The 18,175-nt window shown below is 41.8% G+C and overlaps 1 protein-coding gene across 4 annotated transcripts in view; it reads right to left on the bottom strand.

Moving 5' to 3' along the window:
* Positions 1–18,175, bottom strand: part of STARD13 (StAR related lipid transfer domain containing 13) — a 300,044-nt gene that overhangs the window by 105,065 nt on the left and 176,804 nt on the right. Inside the window, exon 1 of one of the 4 annotated variants that reach the window (XM_076364268.1) lies at positions 14,755–14,944. The exons of the other annotated variants lie outside the window; for them this stretch is intronic. Within the exon in view, the coding sequence (XP_076220383.1) occupies positions 14,755–14,923 (169 nt within the window). The 5' untranslated portion in view covers positions 14,924–14,944. Of the gene's footprint in view, positions 1–14,754; positions 14,945–18,175 lie in introns of those variants that run through there. 4 annotated transcript variants of the gene reach the window in all.

Here is an 18,175-nt window from a genome sequence, read left to right as displayed (position 1 = left end):
CTTGGGTCATTCATAGACATGGTATTAAGTACACCATAACCAATGGGCTGTTCTCTGGTGGTTGTTAGGGAAGGAGACAGAACAAGCAGGCTTGTCTTTGACTTGGTCTCCTACAGCACCCTTATAGCCAAACCAGGTAAGTGAATGATAGATAACATGGGTGACAACTGGCTGGACCATTAGTCTCACAGTTTGTGATCAGCAGTCCAAAGTCCAGCTGGTGGTTGGTTACTAGCCACATCCTTCAGGGATTGATAGTGGACTGATACTGTTTAATGTCTTTATTAACAACCTGGATGATGGAATAAAGTACACTCTCAGCAGGTTTGTGGATGATACCAAACTGTGGAGAAGTGGTTGATATGCTGGAGGGCTGCTCTTCAAAGTGACCTTGACAGGCTGGAGAAACTGGCTGACAGGAATCTCATACCGTTCAACACGGGTAAATGTAAAGTCCCGCAGTTGAGATGGAATAACCCTCTGCAACAGGGCAGGCTGGGGCTAAGTGGACAGGGACGGCCCTTGCAGAAAAGAACTCCAGGGTCCTGTTGGACAACAAATTGAACATGAGTAGGCAGTGTGCCCTTGTGGCCAAGGAGGCCACCCTCATACTGGGCTAATGTGTTAGGAAGGATGTAGCCAGAAGATCAAGGCAAGTGATTGTTCCTCTCTAATCCACACTCGTGAGACTACTCTGTTCAGTTTGCCGTTCCCCAGTGCAAGAAATTCATGGGCATACCACAGTAAGCCCTGCAGAGGGTCATCAAGATGGTCAAAGGGCTGAAGCACTTGACGTAGGAGGAAAGACTGGCAGACCTGGGTTTGTTCAACCTTAAGAAGAAATGGCTAAGCCTAGGAGACCTTATTGCTGTCTTCATCTACTTAACAGGAAAGTGGAGCCACATTCTTTTTAGAGGTACACAGCTGTAGGATGAAAGGCAATGGAAACAAGTTGCAGCATTGTAAATCCAATTAGATATAAGGGAAAAAAAAATTCACCATGAGGGTGGTCAAATACTGGCACAAGTTGCCCAGAGAAGTTGTGGAAGTTGTGGTATATCAGTCCTTGGAGATACTCAGAACTAAACCTGACAAGGCCCCCAGCAACCTGATCTAGCTGTACCTGCTCTGAGCAGGGGTTGAACTAGATGAACCCCAATGTCTCTTGAACCTAAACTATTCTGTGATTCTGTAAAGTCTTTGGTCTCAATGCCTGGGAGGTTCTTGTTCATTGAAGTTTTGGAGGTTTTAATAAGGTTCAGTGAAGCAGACTGTTATCAAACTACCAGTCATGGTTTCTGAACACCAGACTACAGCCGGGTGTATCTCTTGCACTTTGTGATGCTACTGTGATGCTCCTGCACAGATTATTTGTCTGCAAACAGACAAATTTTGTTTCAGCACAGTGTTTTTCTTTGCTGGGATCTGTTCAAGGGTCTGAACTCTGGGTCTCTGAGACAGCAAAGAAAAACGTCCCTTACATAGCTGGTGTGAAGACAGTATGTAACCATAGGTACACCGCCTGTTTTCTAGGAGTGAATGTCACCTGAGTCCCACTTAAAACTAGAATTTGAACTGTATTTCAGTAGATTGTAATTTGATTAAAAAACAGATTGGGTGAAAACTCAAGTCCAAAAGTCAATAATCTTTTCAGTAAAATACAACTCTGTGGAGTCTCATGTATATGTTTAATCCATATTGAAGAACTCCTTAAAATGTCAGGAGTCCAGTCTGCCGAATGTAACACTTCCCTCCAGGTAAAACTTCAGAATAGAAGCCGTCAAATCTCAATCAATCACTCATGTCAACAAGAATTGCCTTGGTGCCAATGACTAAACAAAACATTTTACAGACTGCCTGATACCTTTGGTACTTACTTTGTCAGTAAGGTAACAGAAAATGGAGTTCATCACCAATTTTCCCGTTTGGAGAAGATGCAGGCTCTAGATACATTGACAAAGAATCTACCATACCTATGTGCCTTTCTACAGGACACTGAAGCATAAATGTTGCACATATTTCTTGGTGTCTCAGATTCTGAAGAGTACATTAATGTCATTAAAAAACCAAACTACTAAATTACACAATAATCAAAATTGCAACATCTGATTTGACAACAGCCACTGCCATGAAGATCTCCATTTCTGCTAATAGAAGGATGATATGCAAAAGATAAAGGTTTCTGTTTAAATCAGCAAATTAATTTCTATCTTTTTCATTGTGATAAAGTTGTAGTAATTCTTACTCAAAGGCATCAAGTCAAATTTTACATTTATACAAATGCTAAAACCATGACAACAGGGAATTTGATTCTTTTTAATGAATTGTTTAAAAAGCACCACAGTTCAATATTTTAAATTCCTGTTGCATACTATTTGCACCTCTTACATGAAACATTAATCATGATTTTATGTAATTTTATTACAGCTTAAATGAAGACGCGAACTTAAATTCAGTATGAATGACATCAGTAGTTAAGTATCTAACAAGAAATGATCATCACTATAAATCTATTTTACATTTTACAATGATTGTTTAAGACAGCTGAGCCTCATATGAGCTGAAAGAGTATGTCAGCATACAGCAGCTGCTGATAATAACCAGCATGTGCTGGCAAGAGCTTTTTGTTTTCTGAAGATAATTAAAACTTGCTATAGTTTTCCAGCTATATAGCCAATAAGGAATACTTTTAAATACTTTTTGATTTACTTTAAATGCATCGTGATCATCTCTACTGAACACTCCCTTATGACAGTTATTCTACAATTTCAGTTTTTCATCTGTTTTCTACAAAACAAACTATATGGCAATAGTTTACACCAGAAAATTGTTAACTGTCAGCTTCAGGTGCTCAGGAGGAAGAAAGCATTGTACTAACAGAAATGTTTTGCTGAACAAGAAAACATAAGCACGCACTGCTTGCATCCTTATCCTTAAAATTCTGTGTAATCTATATTCAGCTTGTATTTTAAAAGCTACAGTCTCTCTTTATTGGGACCAGTGTGTTTTCAAAAACTTTCTACTCTCAGAATCAGTCAGCAGGCACCATGGAGCTATAAAAAGCCCTGCCAGCATGGGGAGTAAATGGCTCTGTAGAGCTACAATTAAAATGCCAGTAGTTTTATATTGGTCCTCATTAAAGCCTTAAGATTGGATATTTCCAGGATTTTAGACTACAGCCTTCCTCTAGTTCTCACGTAACATCATACACGGTGGCTGGTGAAGACTATCTTCCTGCTTGTACAACAACTTTAGGCTCTATGCCCAACGAGACACCAACAGCAATGCAGTATTTTTCTTAACCAAAGTCTTCTACAGAAATGGTCCAAAACACAACTTTCTAGAACAATGCAACTTCAAAGGTCTGAGCCATTTTTCTGATTAACACATAATTATTTGGTTAAAGTCAAGTAAGGAAATGGTTTCTTGAATAACCTGTGTGTGCTTAGTTATGAAAAAATAACTGGTTTGAATCAAAGCCTCTAATGTCAGGGCACGACTAGTCCAAAATACTGTTATTGTCAAGGAAGCAGGAAACATTCCCAAATCAGGGCTATGATAAAGTAATATCCATTCTTTTTTCCATATCGCATGTTTTGCAGCCTGCTGTTTGTAGAGCCAGTCCAGACGAGCATGCCTTGAGCAACCCTGCCTAGTGGTTCTAATTGGAGGCTATCAGAGAGCTAATGAACGAAGCTTTCTGGAGACCAGCTCCCCCAGTGCCAGAAAAGTGCAGACAGAAGTACTGTCAGAATAAAGCAAAGCAGGATGGTGAAATGATAGTTGCATGGGGCAAAACTATTGATTTCTATACTTTTTGAAATCTTAATTTCTATATAAATCAGTTAAATGACTACAGAATTGTATTTGTTTCACACGTCTAAGAGCTGACAGGATATTCTGCAGAAAGATGAGGATGGACTGCTGGGTCTGGTACTGAGCAGCGCTCTCTGCGGTCTGGGAGGATGAGAAAATTCTGGGTCACTGCAACTTCCAGCAACGGTGAACTGTTTAAATCTTTGTACTTAAAGTGCCTAGTGCCCTCAGAAATCTAATTTTTAGGCTTATAAAATTATATAAGTATATATACAAATATCTATACAAAGATAGATAGATAGATAGATAGATAGATAGATAGATAGATAGATAGAACCGGGCAAACTCTAGCTGCTCATCTTCTACACCAATCACCCGATGATCTTACTCTGCTCTCATATAAGGAATGTGTCCACTTGATGTCTCATGTCCACGCACCTGAGCTCCATCCCCCAGCTAGCTTGGCTGCCAGCAGTGACGGAGCCACAGCAGTACTTCATGGGTGGGTTTTGGGACACGCACTGGGCTCTAGGCCACCCCCTGTGTATCAGGAGTAGCCCCTGGATTAGCGACTGTCGGAGTTAGCAGTGTACAACAGGGCTAACGGGAACATAAGTGACCCCCTCCTTGCAGCTCTCATTGCTGTTGGCTTTCCACGAGCACCTGAGGTACAGTGGTTTGCACTCTCAGACTAAAAATATAATCCAAATAACGGAAAAGGTACTAAATTTCCCTCAACAATAGTTCAGTTCTCTCACCCAGCTTAACAACTCAGCTGTGGATGTCAGAAGCCAGATTACAGCCTTGAAGTATGGATCATCTGCTTTGTCAGTCTTAAAATAGACTTTCAGAACACGATATTAGAGAAAATAAGTATTGCTGAAAAAAAGTTTAATTTAGATTTTTTTTTTTAGCAACTGCAATTGTTTCCTCTTAAACTTCAGAGGCCAGAACTAATGAATTGATCTTAAGATAAGAGGCCACTTGAAATAAGACGACTTTCAGCAAATAACACTGCCATTATGCACCAGGGAGCTGAAATGCTTATTATGCAGTTCAGCGAAAACTCAAAAGACACGAAGCATTTGACATGACTGGCAGCAGCAGCATCTAAAAATAGCTCCACATAAAAGAGAATTAAAATGTCACCGGAAATTTTTTCCTTCCTTCAGAAGCTGCTGGTGAATAGATTGCTCTTGGTCTGAACAGACAAAGCCTCGTGCCCCATGTGCAAGTGTAAGGGAACCCCATCACCTCCCGCCGGAACCCATGGCCCCTCAAGGAGGATGTCAGGGCCATGAGCTGCTGGGGAGGGATGGCCTGAAGTAGCTCAGAGATGAACCGCAGCCACGCATTCCCTTAGGTAGCACCACTCACGCGATGTCTGAACGGCCATCAGCGGGATGAAGACAGCTCTGGCTTTCGGCATGAAGCGCTGGATGAAGCTATAATAATCCCGGCCATGAATCAGCACCGGTATTATTTGATCCAGGCTACATCACGCAGGCAGTGGTACGAAATGCAGCTTTTGCTGCAATGGCTCGGGTTTTGGCACGGGTGTCTGGTTTTAATGCAGAATCAGCAGTTCGAATGATAAAGCGGTTTTGGACAAAGTATTCTGAACAATTTGGAAGGGACTTTTAAACCAGATATAGTCTGATGCTTGCTGAATTTAAAAGAAAAGAAACTCCTTTTAACTCTGGATAAGACCTAGGCAGACCGCCACGCTTTTAATGAAGTGAAGCTGACAGAATGGCAGTTTTAAAAAGTCCTCAGAAATATATATAAATATAGCTGTAAAATGAAAAGAAAAAGGAAAAAAATTAAAAGCCAAGGACTTACTGCCTCATCGTCTGTGCCAAGCATTAACTTTTGGATTTTACATTATCTCCCTCAGATAAATGTTTGCAGGAAGAGAAAGCCATTATCTTTGAAGTTACAAAATGATTAGATATTCAGCTGCTGCCATCAGATGCAATTAAAGACACAAAACTCAGATTAATCCCACAGAACATTCGAGTTTGCCAAATATATTATGAAAAAGCCACATTGTGCGGCTCTGAGAGTCTTGTCCTGTTCAGACTTCCACTCCCATACCAGTTGGAGAGTAGGAAAAACTAATCGTTCTGCCGCTTCCTGAAGCTAAAAGGATGCAAAAGGACGGTGCCTTTCACATGAGTCTTATGCCTGTGCGATCCCAGTGTTGACAGAGACACTTCTTCCTTCTCAAATCTAGAGCTGTCTTACATATTTCGTCCCTTTTCAAATCTTAGGTGCTTTGGAAGGATGCTCGATGATGCTGCAGTTATTGGGACAAGCAGTATGATCTAATTATTTGCAGTAGTCTTTGCAGGTTCTGATTTTATTTGGGATATTGATATTTATTTGGGATATTGGGATATTGAAATTTGGGATATTGATTTCAAAAGAAGAAGAACGGGGTTGTGGTTCGCTAATGTGAACTGTCTACTGCACAGTATGAAATAATGAAAAAGACTTAAGTAGTTGGCTTTTTAACAGAATTTAGTTCTGCATTTATGCAGGAATGGAAAGGCAGTTCACAATAAGATACATTTACTTTTGCATACTTTCTTCAGAAACTTCAAAAGCATTAAAAATTGTATTACAGCAAGAAATTTTTACCTTTCTTGGGGTAAATACTACAGGAACATTAATGTTTAGATTTTTAGACCTGTGGAGCAAGGTTTCTCCTCATTTTACATCTTCTGTGGCAGTAGAAAGAGTGGTTTTTACACTGCTCAATGAAAGACTGCCCGATTCCCGATTTTTTGATCAAGTGGCATTGCTCAGCTCATGTCCGCCCTACCTAGGACCAGTCCTCTCTCCTATAAACTTGCTCTGGGTTGAGCTGCCTGGAGAAGGCCAAAACAGGGCCAGGGAGTCATCTGCTCAGCAGAGCAGGGGGTACTCCATCTCACCTCCCATCCCTCTTATTTAGCAGTACAGACATGCCCACTCCGACTTAGAGGGACATTTTACTGCTGTAAGCCTAGTACCAACACAGGAACACGACGTGTTAATACCGAACGTCTTCAAGCAGGAGCTTGTGGATAACATGGATAATCCACATTGAAGTATTGGCCCAAAGGATGCATGTAGTAAGGAAGGGGGAAGAGTTGTTAGAGACCTAGAGAAAAACCACAGGGTTCAGGACGTGCTGGGGGTGTTTGCAGAGCTCCCTTGTAGAGTAGTGTTAGAGAAGAGTAAAAGCTGTATTATCATCCTCGCTTCTGGACACATTCGGCAGTAAAAGCTGTACTGCAGCCTTTAAGGAAATGCCTTTCCTTAATGAGAGGGTGTCATATTTTCCTGCAAATGTGATTTCAAGAAGGAAGATGAGAAATCTCCCAGAAAGATGGCAGGTTTGGGGGGTGGGGGATGCTGGCGGGTATGTGTTTGTGACTAAAGAGGATAAGAGCTAGAATTAAATGTAGAGATTCCACTTTGAACTTACTGCTTTTTTCCATACTCCTAAACCACTCGAGCGATGGAGAATTAGAAATAAACACGGCACAATCAATAAAGTAAACAAACCATGAAAGACACTAGTGACACATTAAGGGGGAAAAAAGTCAGATACCCTTTAGGCCATTAGGACTAAATGAGAGAGACAACAATAAACATATATACAGACAACAATAAATATATATATGCTTCCAAATCCTGAAAGCTTTGCTCACACAAACAGACCTTCCTCCAACCAAAATCCTACTAAAAGAGAGCACAACTATTGCCAAAGGCCTGTAATATCTAGCTCATTAAAACAATACCAGTTGACATTATTAGGATTTATTATTTTGCTCCTTTAGTACAGAGGAAGATTCATCTAAGTTGCAGGGCCGAATCCTTCTTTGGCAAAGGACTTTGAGCGGAAGGCAAAACATCTGGTATGTTCCAGCAAGGCAGCTTCCACACTTGGCAGATGGTATTTACTTAAGACGTACTGTGCAGCCCATATTTTAAACTAAGTTATTTCTCTGAGTTTGCCTAAGTTATCACAAGGACAGAAACTTTTGCTCATCTGCGGGTGTATGTTAGTCAAAACCCCATGTAGTCTGAAGTGTTATGGAGTGATTTTCTTGTCCTGGTAGAATTAACCTCCTCAGTCCTGTAACAGAGGAGAGACGAAAAGCCACAATGTGTTTTCAAACTGAGTCACACGCATTCTTTTCAGCTAAGCCATAATGCTCCCAAGTTCTCTGAATCATGCTGCCTGCTCTTACATAGCTTCTAAATAGTCCAGCTCAAGGTGCTCAAGCCCTCCTCTCCCCCATTATATTAAGGTGTGCAATTGGTGTTGTGATGATTCGCTCTAGTAAGCTCAGCTGACCTGCTGAACTGAACCCAAGGGGAAACTCAACAGGTTTTTAAGCAGAAGCGCACACATGAGAATTTTACAAGGCATGAACGTGAGGGTTTACTGACTTGCCCACATTCAAATACCTGTAAAATAAGTACAAAGAAGAAATTACACAACTAGCATATACTGGATCAAGCCCACAGGCCATATAATTCAGCATTTTACCCTCAAAAGCAGCTATTGCAAGGTGTAACAAACTCAACTATGGACAATTGTTTAATAACCTAATAACTTAACCACAAGGGAGCTGTTTTCTCAGTTCCTTCCACTAGAGGCTTAGGCAATAATCTAAATATATGTGATGCCCTATATGAAACAGCTCATATAATTGTTTAAGTACAACTAAAAGTCTGAGAATATTGTATGATACAAGTAAGACAAAAACAATGACTATGGCTAAGATGCTATCAATGACTTCATAGTGTTTGCATTTGAACAAAAATGGAGGAAAAAAAAGCCCATAAGGATCTATTGCCTAGAGAGAAAAACAGTATCTGGCTGGAACCTAAAACTGCAGATTTTTTTTAATTAACACTTATGGTGCTCACAGCACAAATACTGCACTTTATTTTCAGGGATTTATGTATAAATACAGGCATAAGAATCTCCCAGTAACAAAAGTGCTATGTACAGATTCTTTTAATTAATCTATTTTTGTGAGTAATTTCTATTTTACTTCTGTTATATATACTCCAGTGACTTATCACTACTTCTTCTAAATTTAAACTAAAAAAATATAGTTATTATCACACTAATGATTCATTTATTGAGCATACATCCTGCATTTATTGGATTAAATATCTTTTAACATTACTGGCTCTAATTATACAATAGGGTTAACATGAAAATTAAAAATCTCCTCAGTGATCAATACAGAAGATAGATAGCACGACTACAGCTGTTCATTTCACCACAAACAATTTCAAAACAAAAATGTCTCAAGTTAAGATTTCACCTCGGCTGAAATCCTGCTTTCAGTGAAATCGAGAGCAAAAGTCCCCTAACTTAAAAGAAGAGCCAAGATTTCCTTCTTGGTGTCCAACCTGCATTTGTCAGCAGAAGTGTCACCAACGCTCAGTGGATGTGAAGTTACAAGGCCAGAAGGAATCATCATTGAGTCTGATCTGCAGTACCACATAGGCCATTTCTTAATACATACGACACAGATATTTCTTGATAATTTCAGCTTTTGAACCTCTTTGCTAGGTAGTGGCTCTAGTGAAGATTCTTCCCTTTCAAATGTCCTGTTGTCTATGAAGTACAACTTTGTTAAACTTTAATTAGCTGGACTGCAATCTTTCGCACTACTATTTTTTTTTTTTTTTTTTTAATAAACGTACCTCAGGGCACTTTGAGTTTATAAATACACCTCAGGACGTTCACATTTTTTGTGTGCAAGTTTCACACAACTACTTCAACCATTTCAGAGTACAAGTTTAGAAAAAAAAAAATTTAAAGAAATCCTACAATTTAATTAAAAAACTCTAGTTTCTCCAAGTTTAGGGCTAAGGACTTGAGGAAAGAGAGTGTGTAAGGAAGGAGAGATGATGGTGAAGAAGCTTCATGTGATGTAGGGTCTCAGTTTCAAATGGACCTTCAGATACTGTAAGAAACACAGTTTTTACAGACTTAGTCAAGACTTGATATTGCTTAATGGACCCAAAGATCCCTCTGCTGTGAGCCCACGCCTGCCCCACACGTGTCTGACACTGGAGAGGGTGACGGACCATGTCCCACCTGAGGTCTGCAAGGCAGCTCTGCAGCTGAGGATGTTCCTCCCAGTGCCCCAGGCCACCCCAGCCCCAGACCTGTCCTCTCCTGCGTGCCTGGGCTGGAGCGCAGACATGGGGCCACCGCAAGCGGAGGCAGCAGGGGTTGAAGGGGAACTACAAAATGCTACTGCTAGGAATTACCCCACAAGCTCAAGAGGCAGTAGGTCACTGGCACTGGTCAGAGATGACCTAAGTGGGGGTGTTTGTATCATTACCACCAAGGCTGAATCTTGTTGGTTAATCTTTTACTTTCCTGGGTTCAGACAATGAGGTTTAAAGATGTGTAGGTAAAGTGGCCAGCATCCAGAATGTGGGAAATGCTATGGTTCAGGTTGCCTGAACAACCATATTTTGTTCTCTTTGTACATCTGAACAAAACCAGTACCTGTGTGCACATCCAGAATGTGACCCAGGCTTTTTGAATGCAGACTATGACTGCAACATTTTCACTTACATGACTTCCAAGTTCTCTTTTTGAGTATGGGAGTATATTACAGCTGTCTATTGCTGATACTTGGTTTGTTTTACATTAACAGTCGAAATTTAAAGTCACATAAAATGCACAAATTTTTGCCAAGTCACTTGCATCCCTCTGTAACACTTTCCACAAACTGTACTCATGCTTAGAAAAGAGGAGACTTAAACATGTTGAACTAGCTCCAAAGGGAAAACTGTAGACAGAAAAGAGCATTTGTTTGTACTTCTAGTGCTTGCTCAAACCAGACAAATGCTGGTGACACAGAGGTAACGGTACTCAAAAGATCAAAACTGAACTTGCAACATATGAGTATAAAACATCTGCTGAGTGTTGAACAGAGAGTTTGCCTTGAAAAGTTTATAGTATGCTTTGAGATCACTCCATCGAACGATTCTCTTCAACTGCTCTTGGCTGTGGACATGAACTGAGACAAATCACAGACTGTTACTCACTGTGGGCAGGAATTTACTCACTGAGAATAGGAATTTGTTTTATTTTCATTTATTTCGTCATATTATTTTCTTACTGAAAGTGCAGTCTAAGAATCAAATTCTACTGTAGATGAATGGGGACATTTCTTTACCAGCGACACCTAGCTGTGCAGGGGCAGATGTGGCTTCGTTCACCTTGACTTACACTCTACTTGTGGTGCACAGTCAACAATTTCAATTTAACATTTTCAGAGTATGGCCTTAACTCTTGATTTCTTTTTACCTACAGCTACTTTTTATACTTTCTGTTCTTCACTGAATTTAGCCATGTACTCTGAAAGAAATAACAACTTTGTGACTCATGTAATATAAATTCTTGAAAGTCACCACCTTATTTATTTAAAGAGAACATGAGTAATCATTAATGAATTCTCATACAGTTACTGCATACACAGTCTGAATAAATACCTCAGACCAAGCATGCTACACCCTGTTTCTTTATGCTGAGGCATGTGTCCCCTTCAGCATGGAAACTAACGGGCTTATGGGGGAAAGGGAATCATCAAAAGATCACATTTTGAAAATACCTATTTAATATCAGACAGATAATTACTACTCACATTCACAGGCCACCACATAATTCTGCCTCAAGGAGTCGGTGGTGTACATAAACCAAATATTTAGGACTTTCAAAGTATGATCTGATTAAAATAACAGTCTAGTTCCTTTCATTTCCCTTGTGGTGGTTTTCTTTTTAGAAATGATTAAATAGCGTAATTCCTCTAATGATTCATTTAGTTTATTTTTAACAAACACCAAAGGAAAATACAAAGGAAAGCTTCTTCAGCAAATGTGTTTTTAAAGGAGGAAGAAAAGTTGTATTGCACAATATCATAGAGTAATTTAGCATCATTTGGAATAGTACATGCAGCTAATGACCAAAAAGATAGAAGTATATGCAACACTTTGTATTACACTACATTAGTGAACCAGGTTCCTATCCTGGAATGGAAGATTTGACTGCTCTATATGTTGTAAATTGTATACATTGTGATTTTGTAAATCATTCTTTTCGCTAAGGAAAAATATCCCTGATGTAAAAATTTCAGTGTTTCCTGCTGTGGGTGCCTCCAGTTGGAAAACCAGCAACTGAAAAATATCTGCACAAGTAGAGAGCAGGTATTCAAACAAGCCCCAAGGCAGCTTAGCACTTAAACATGTGGCAGATCTGTTTTCAGCAAAGCAATTAACCAGGCAGGATTCACCATTCCAGCGATATTAAAATGCAGGCTGGATGTTTTTCTAAACATATGCTGTAATTCAAACAATGATTAGATGGGGAGGTGCTAACACAAGAATTGGGGTAGCAGCATTCAAATGCATTGTCCTAATGGCCTTAAAATGTATGATTCAAGGACATACGAATTCAAGGAGACTAAATCATGATTTACACACTTTACTCAGCTGGGTGACTGAAAGCAATTCATCTTGCATCTCCTGATTTACTTTTCAATACATTCTTGATAAGCTGCTCTGTGGCACTCCATTAGTAATGAATCCCACTTGCCCATGGGGCAAAACTCACTCACCTCTAAAGGGACGGGCTGATTCCTCCACCCATATTACAGTACTCTTCCAGTACCCTCTGGGACTGGGTCTGGGACTGGGACTGAGTGCAGTACCCCCACACTGCTTACAGTCTGAGTAAGGCAGGCACAGAGGGAGACAGAGTCACCCAGCGAACCCTCTTAAAAGTCTTGCCAGTCACTCTGATGGGTCTGGGGTTTCATCCAGAGTGTAAACTGGAGGTTTCAGATTGAGTTATACTAGCTAGACTTACCTTTTTTTTGGTATTACTAACACAGCTATTGTAACAAAATTATTATTCAGTAGTTGGGGCGCTGTGGAAAAAAGGTGTACCTTGCATATGATTTTCCACTAGATGTGTATATTCCTCATATGGACTCCTACACAGACATCAGCATCTATTTTCACATATAATTTCATTGTTGCTAATGAACTGACGCTTAACCAACAGTGGACTCTGTCCCCAGTTTTCCATCAATAAAAGAAGTGAAGGAATCAACAATGTATTCTTGGTGATCCGAAATGCACAAATATTTAACATACTGAACTGTAGCATATCACATCATTAAGGCGCTATACAAATATCATCTCCCACAGCTCTGTGTGGGACAGGTTGGAAAGCTGTGGCAGAGGTTATTCACCACAGACTGACCATCCATGCAACAAGCCGCAGGCAGAAAAGTTACAGCTCGGAAACTCCTCCCTGTCCCACCACGCAGCCTCTCGAAAGCCTCAGCACCGCTGGGTGGCTTTGGCAGCCCTGCCTGTCCCGGACAGCTGATGGGTTATGGGTTACAAGAGGGAACATTAAACAACACCACGACAGGTAGAGGAGTTGTGTTAATCCATCTCATCCCCAGCCGCTGCTTGGAAATTAAGCTGGTACTAGCATTGCACCCAAAACATTTTCAAATAAACCTGGAGAGAAATCAATTACCCTTTCTTTCCATTCAATCCAGGCTGTACACTGGGTACACAGAATGACATAATATCCTTCCTGAAATTAGAGCTGCAGTGAGGACCAGTATCCTTCAAACACAACCAGTTCCTGAGACCGCCTTGCAAACAACTGCATTTTCCTAATTGCCACAGAAACTATCTTTTTCATCTTTTTTAAAAGCTGGCCAAAGAGTTATGTATTGTTTTCTTTATAAACACAATAAAAGTTTCATCGCTATATCCCTGTACTTCTGCCAGAGTTTGACAGCCACGGATATAAAGAATCTTACTGGAAAGCAGCACACAGAAATAGCCATTCCATTTAACTGCTGCTGGTCAGAAGCTCACACCAATTTCTGTGATATTTGCCAGATATGACAGTAAACAATGTTAACTCTATGCCTGCCCCTAGTTAGCAGAATCAAACATCTTTTTGCCAGCTGTCAAGAAAGTGACTGTTATCTTCAGGATTTTTTTTTTTTCATGACAAATACATGACATACCCTTTTTCTGCAGGTAGGACAACATCCACTTTAGAAACTGGTATTCTTGGAAACAGGATGCTATACAAAACTATCATCAATACAAAACTATGTATTGATTTGCTTTTCAATCTGGAAAAATCTGTACAGTTGGCTTTTATTTTTTTATCTTTGCATTAACGATTCTGAAGATGATTTTAAATTGCACACACAGGCCAAAGAATTTGTTTTGAGGTCAATCTGCATTTAGCTTTAGTGCTGTAGATATATATTCAGAAAAACAAAATCAATACATCTGTAATGACTGCCTAGATAACTGCATAAGCAGCTGCAGAAAGCCAAGTCAGCAATTATTTTTAAGGACATGTGACAAGTTTTCTAATCCTCTGACAGTTACACATGCTTGTTTCCAAAGGATGTTATCCCAGCTGCCTTCTTCCAGCCGCTCTGGACTTCTGCTTTGTTTTTAACTGGATGATCATCTATTCTCTCTCTGTGCTTTACCACGGGCAGATTTTACCTGTAGCAATCAGAGCAGATGTACTGCTGCCAGTAACTGCTCCGTCAGTCGGAAAAGACGAACTTCAGCACCTAAGCTACCGCATAGTTTATGATTAAAAGATGATTTAGTTAAATAGCTAATCATGCACTAGCATTTGTCTCTTGGTTCTCTGTGTATGTGTGCATGTGTAGAAATAGAAAGGTATGAATGGCTATTTCAAACTCTGATTCTAGCCAGAGTAGTTCGGAATACAGGCAGGAAAAAAGCCTGAAATTTGAGGCATTAAAACCTGTTCTCCTACGAAAGAGGGGACCTGCAGACCCTGCGACAATGCCAGGCTAAGGAGAGCTTCTGCCAGTAACTCACCTTGCTGAATTCTCGTCAGTAGCTGGTGACGGGCGAGAATCCTGCTCATCCTGTAGGGAGGGCGCCTGGCAGTTTGATCGAATCGCAAGTACATTTCCTGGCCCTCAGGTGACACCGAGTTTAGGTAGTAACAGCCTGTACCCGAAGTCCTGGGCACCTGCTTAAACATCTCTGCTCCTTTAAAACCACTCCGTCCGTCTCCGCTGTGGCTACTCCAGATTATAATCAGGGTAATGAAAGGAGGGAGGCAACAAGCCCTAGGGAGCTGAAAAGAGCAAGCGCTTTAAAAGAAAAAGGAGTGCCAAAAGCTACAACTCAGGATTCCTGCTTCTCCCACATGATCCGCACGGGCCAATCGCTCCGAGTCCAGCCTGTGGAAGTGGAGCCTGCCGGAGCGGGACAGCCAGCCTGCCCCAGCCCCGGCAGCCCCCCGGGCGGATGGAGCTTACCCAGCACGGAGGGGCTGCACCGGGCCGCTTCGGAAAGCAAAGAAGAAAAAGCTGAAGATACTCGGGAATGCCTGTTTTAGAGTACACAGGGCTGCAGAAAACCTTTTCCTCCTCTGCTCCACGCCACCCAGCTGTTGACTCATCTCTGGAGAAGATGCCCTCGCTAGTTTTTCTAAAAATCATACCCCTGTTTGCCAAGAAAAAGTGCGTTTACAGAAGGGCTGCCTGAATCCCCACAACCGCACGGTACAACGAGCACTGGAACAAATGAAACCTTTGGGATGAAAAAAAAATCAACAACGCCTAGCAGCAGGCACTCAGCAGTAAACAAAACCCAAGAGTCCCTAATACTAGTGTTACCAAGAACTGGTCACAGCCTGGAAGAGGGGAAAGGGATGGAGAGATTGTCTGTTCTTCAGGTTCCTCACCATAACATCTTTTGGTTTTTTTTAACAGAGGGGCATCTGTTTTCATTCAGTCTTACATATCATCCATTGAGTTTGCAAAACATGCCATTTCTTTAGTTAATCAAATGGAAGCAGAACATTGCCATTTTTATCAGCAAGCGGGCACCAAATGTGAGTAAAAATATATCGAAAATGCCCTTCTAGTATGCTTGTCAAATAATTTTCCATTACATTTTAAAATACCAATATTTTGGTTTAATACACCCCTAGAATGAGCTGATTTCTAAGGGAGCAGAGCTCTTGCCAGGGAGTTTTGTGATCAAGACAGTTCCTGATACAAGCACTGCTGGCCCACGGGAAGCAATTTCACAGCCCTGGAGATCAATTTCACAGGATCACAAAACTGGAAATGACAGCGACTCAGAAGGCTCTTCCACCCACCCAGCTGAACAGGCTCCTGCCAAAACCCATCCACAGGCAGCAGGGCAGGGGAAGGCAGAGGGGAGGCAGCGGGGTGGCCGGCCAGCACGGATCCTGCACAGCTCAGGAACCATGCTGCCACCTCCCAAATCCATGACCCTTTCCATGAGGCAAGAGTCAAGCTGGGGGATGGGGAGCCGACAGCACTGCTGGAGTGGCTGCAAGCCCTGGGCAGAAGGGGCTCGACCCCCATCCCAACCCCTGGGGGATCCTGACTTCCCCAGACTCCACTTGGACATCTACCTGCAGTGACATTATTGTCTGCGTCCTGTTCTCTGGCCTTGAGGCCAACAATATGTCACAAAGCGCCTTCGTACGATGGAGCTCTCCTCCCACCCCCAGCCTGGATGAGGCTGCCCACCAGGGCAGGGCCATGGGGTGGCATTGCCTGGGACCTGCCTGCTCGCAAAGGACAGGGTCAGGCTAGCTTGCAAGGGCAGAGGTAGCCACCTAAACCTGCGGGGGGGAAGGACAGTTGTCTCATTCACAATTATTCATTAAAATGTTGCTCTGTGCAAACCCCTTAGGGGAGGGTTTTACTGCGATGCAATCTGTTCTCATTACACCTTACAAATTTTATTCCTAATTGACGTGGGACTTTTGCAGTGCCGTAAAATGGAGAAATATAATTCCGGGTACTAGAAATTTAAAATGAATGCTCTAGACTGAAATCCTCCATTACCTGTCATTACCATCCAGAGCACCCGCAAGTCCTGTACTTGCTGGTTTTTGCTCCAGGCATGGCTGTATGGTCTTCTCTGAGACTCCCAGCAGGGACTTCAAACTCAAGACTAAAGAGATGGCACCACTACCATCTATACTCCCAAACAGGGCTGGTCACTGGCAGCCAGGGAGCAGGAATGACCTCTCCTCCCTGCCTTGCTCTGCAAAGCGGAGAGGCAGGATTGCCGCACAGGTGCGAGTGGAGAGAGCCCGAGCAGCATGAAGGGATATTTTCCATTCCCACCCCAGCTTGCCAAGTCAGCGTGTCAGTCACTCAGCTGCTGTCTTTTGAAGAATAAATGCGCCAGAGACTCCCGAGTGTCAATGATGTGCACAGTATTTATCCAAAGAGACATTACCACCATGAGGGGAAATTCTTATTTGATTAATCTACAGTCCTTTGATCTAATTCTACTTATAAAATGCTATTGCTAGTGGAAAAAGCAATTATTAACATTTCATAGCACTCTGTTTAAATTTTCATAGGGATTTTTTTTTCTGTTGGAAAATGCATTGACTTTTTCAGCTAATGGGATTCTGCATTCTTCCTTGCAATACTTCCAAAGACTTGGAAGCAGTTTAATAGAAATGTAATGCTTCAAAAGCCAGCCCAAAGAAACAAAAACCAAGGCAAGAGCCTGAGTAAGGTATTGACTAGGGAACAAGTCCATTAAGGGCTCAACAAGCCCAGTTACATGCTTGTAACAGAGAGCAAAGCACCAGCCCCAGTGCCCCTGTGGCTGCCCATCCTTCCCACGTCCCCACCAGAGGGTTAACAACAGGGCAGAGCTGCCCTCCCAGCTTCCCCAGAAGCACATCTCAGCGGTCACAAAAGGTAGAATGAGGAGCCTCCCATTGCAGGGCGATGACTTTCCCTTCCTCCCAGACACGAGGGTCCAAACACAACTTCAGAGCCAGAGAGCTGCTCCAGGCTCGGCGCTGCCTCGCGCTGCCTCTGCTCAGGATGAATTCTTTGGCTCCAGTCCAGCACTTACATAGTAGTCAAATAAAACAAGAAACAACAAGAGTTAGCTGGTCTTGTGGTGCTCATTTGAAAGCTCCTGTGCTTGAAGTTGTGCACACTGGAGGAAAGAAGTAGTTCTCATTGCATACTTCTAAAATGACTGTCTCCTCGTTTGGTGACTGCCTCAACACTCATTGCTTATTTTCAAAAATGCGTCATTCAAATGAGGAAACCCCTTTGGCCATCAATCTTTCAGACAAAAAGTACTACAGAAGCCTAAGCTGTTATATAAGAGAGCTAATTAATATTTCAGTCTCAGTCTACAGACTGTTTCTGGAATAGTTAATAGAGCAACATTGAACTTCATGCTAATGCATCACATAAAAGCACTTCAAGAT

Source organism: Aptenodytes patagonicus, chromosome 1 (genome assembly GCF_965638725.1).
Source record: "Aptenodytes patagonicus chromosome 1, bAptPat1.pri.cur, whole genome shotgun sequence".
NCBI lineage: Eukaryota > Metazoa > Chordata > Aves > Sphenisciformes > Spheniscidae > Aptenodytes > Aptenodytes patagonicus.
This window is presented reverse-complemented; position numbering and strand designations above follow the sequence as displayed.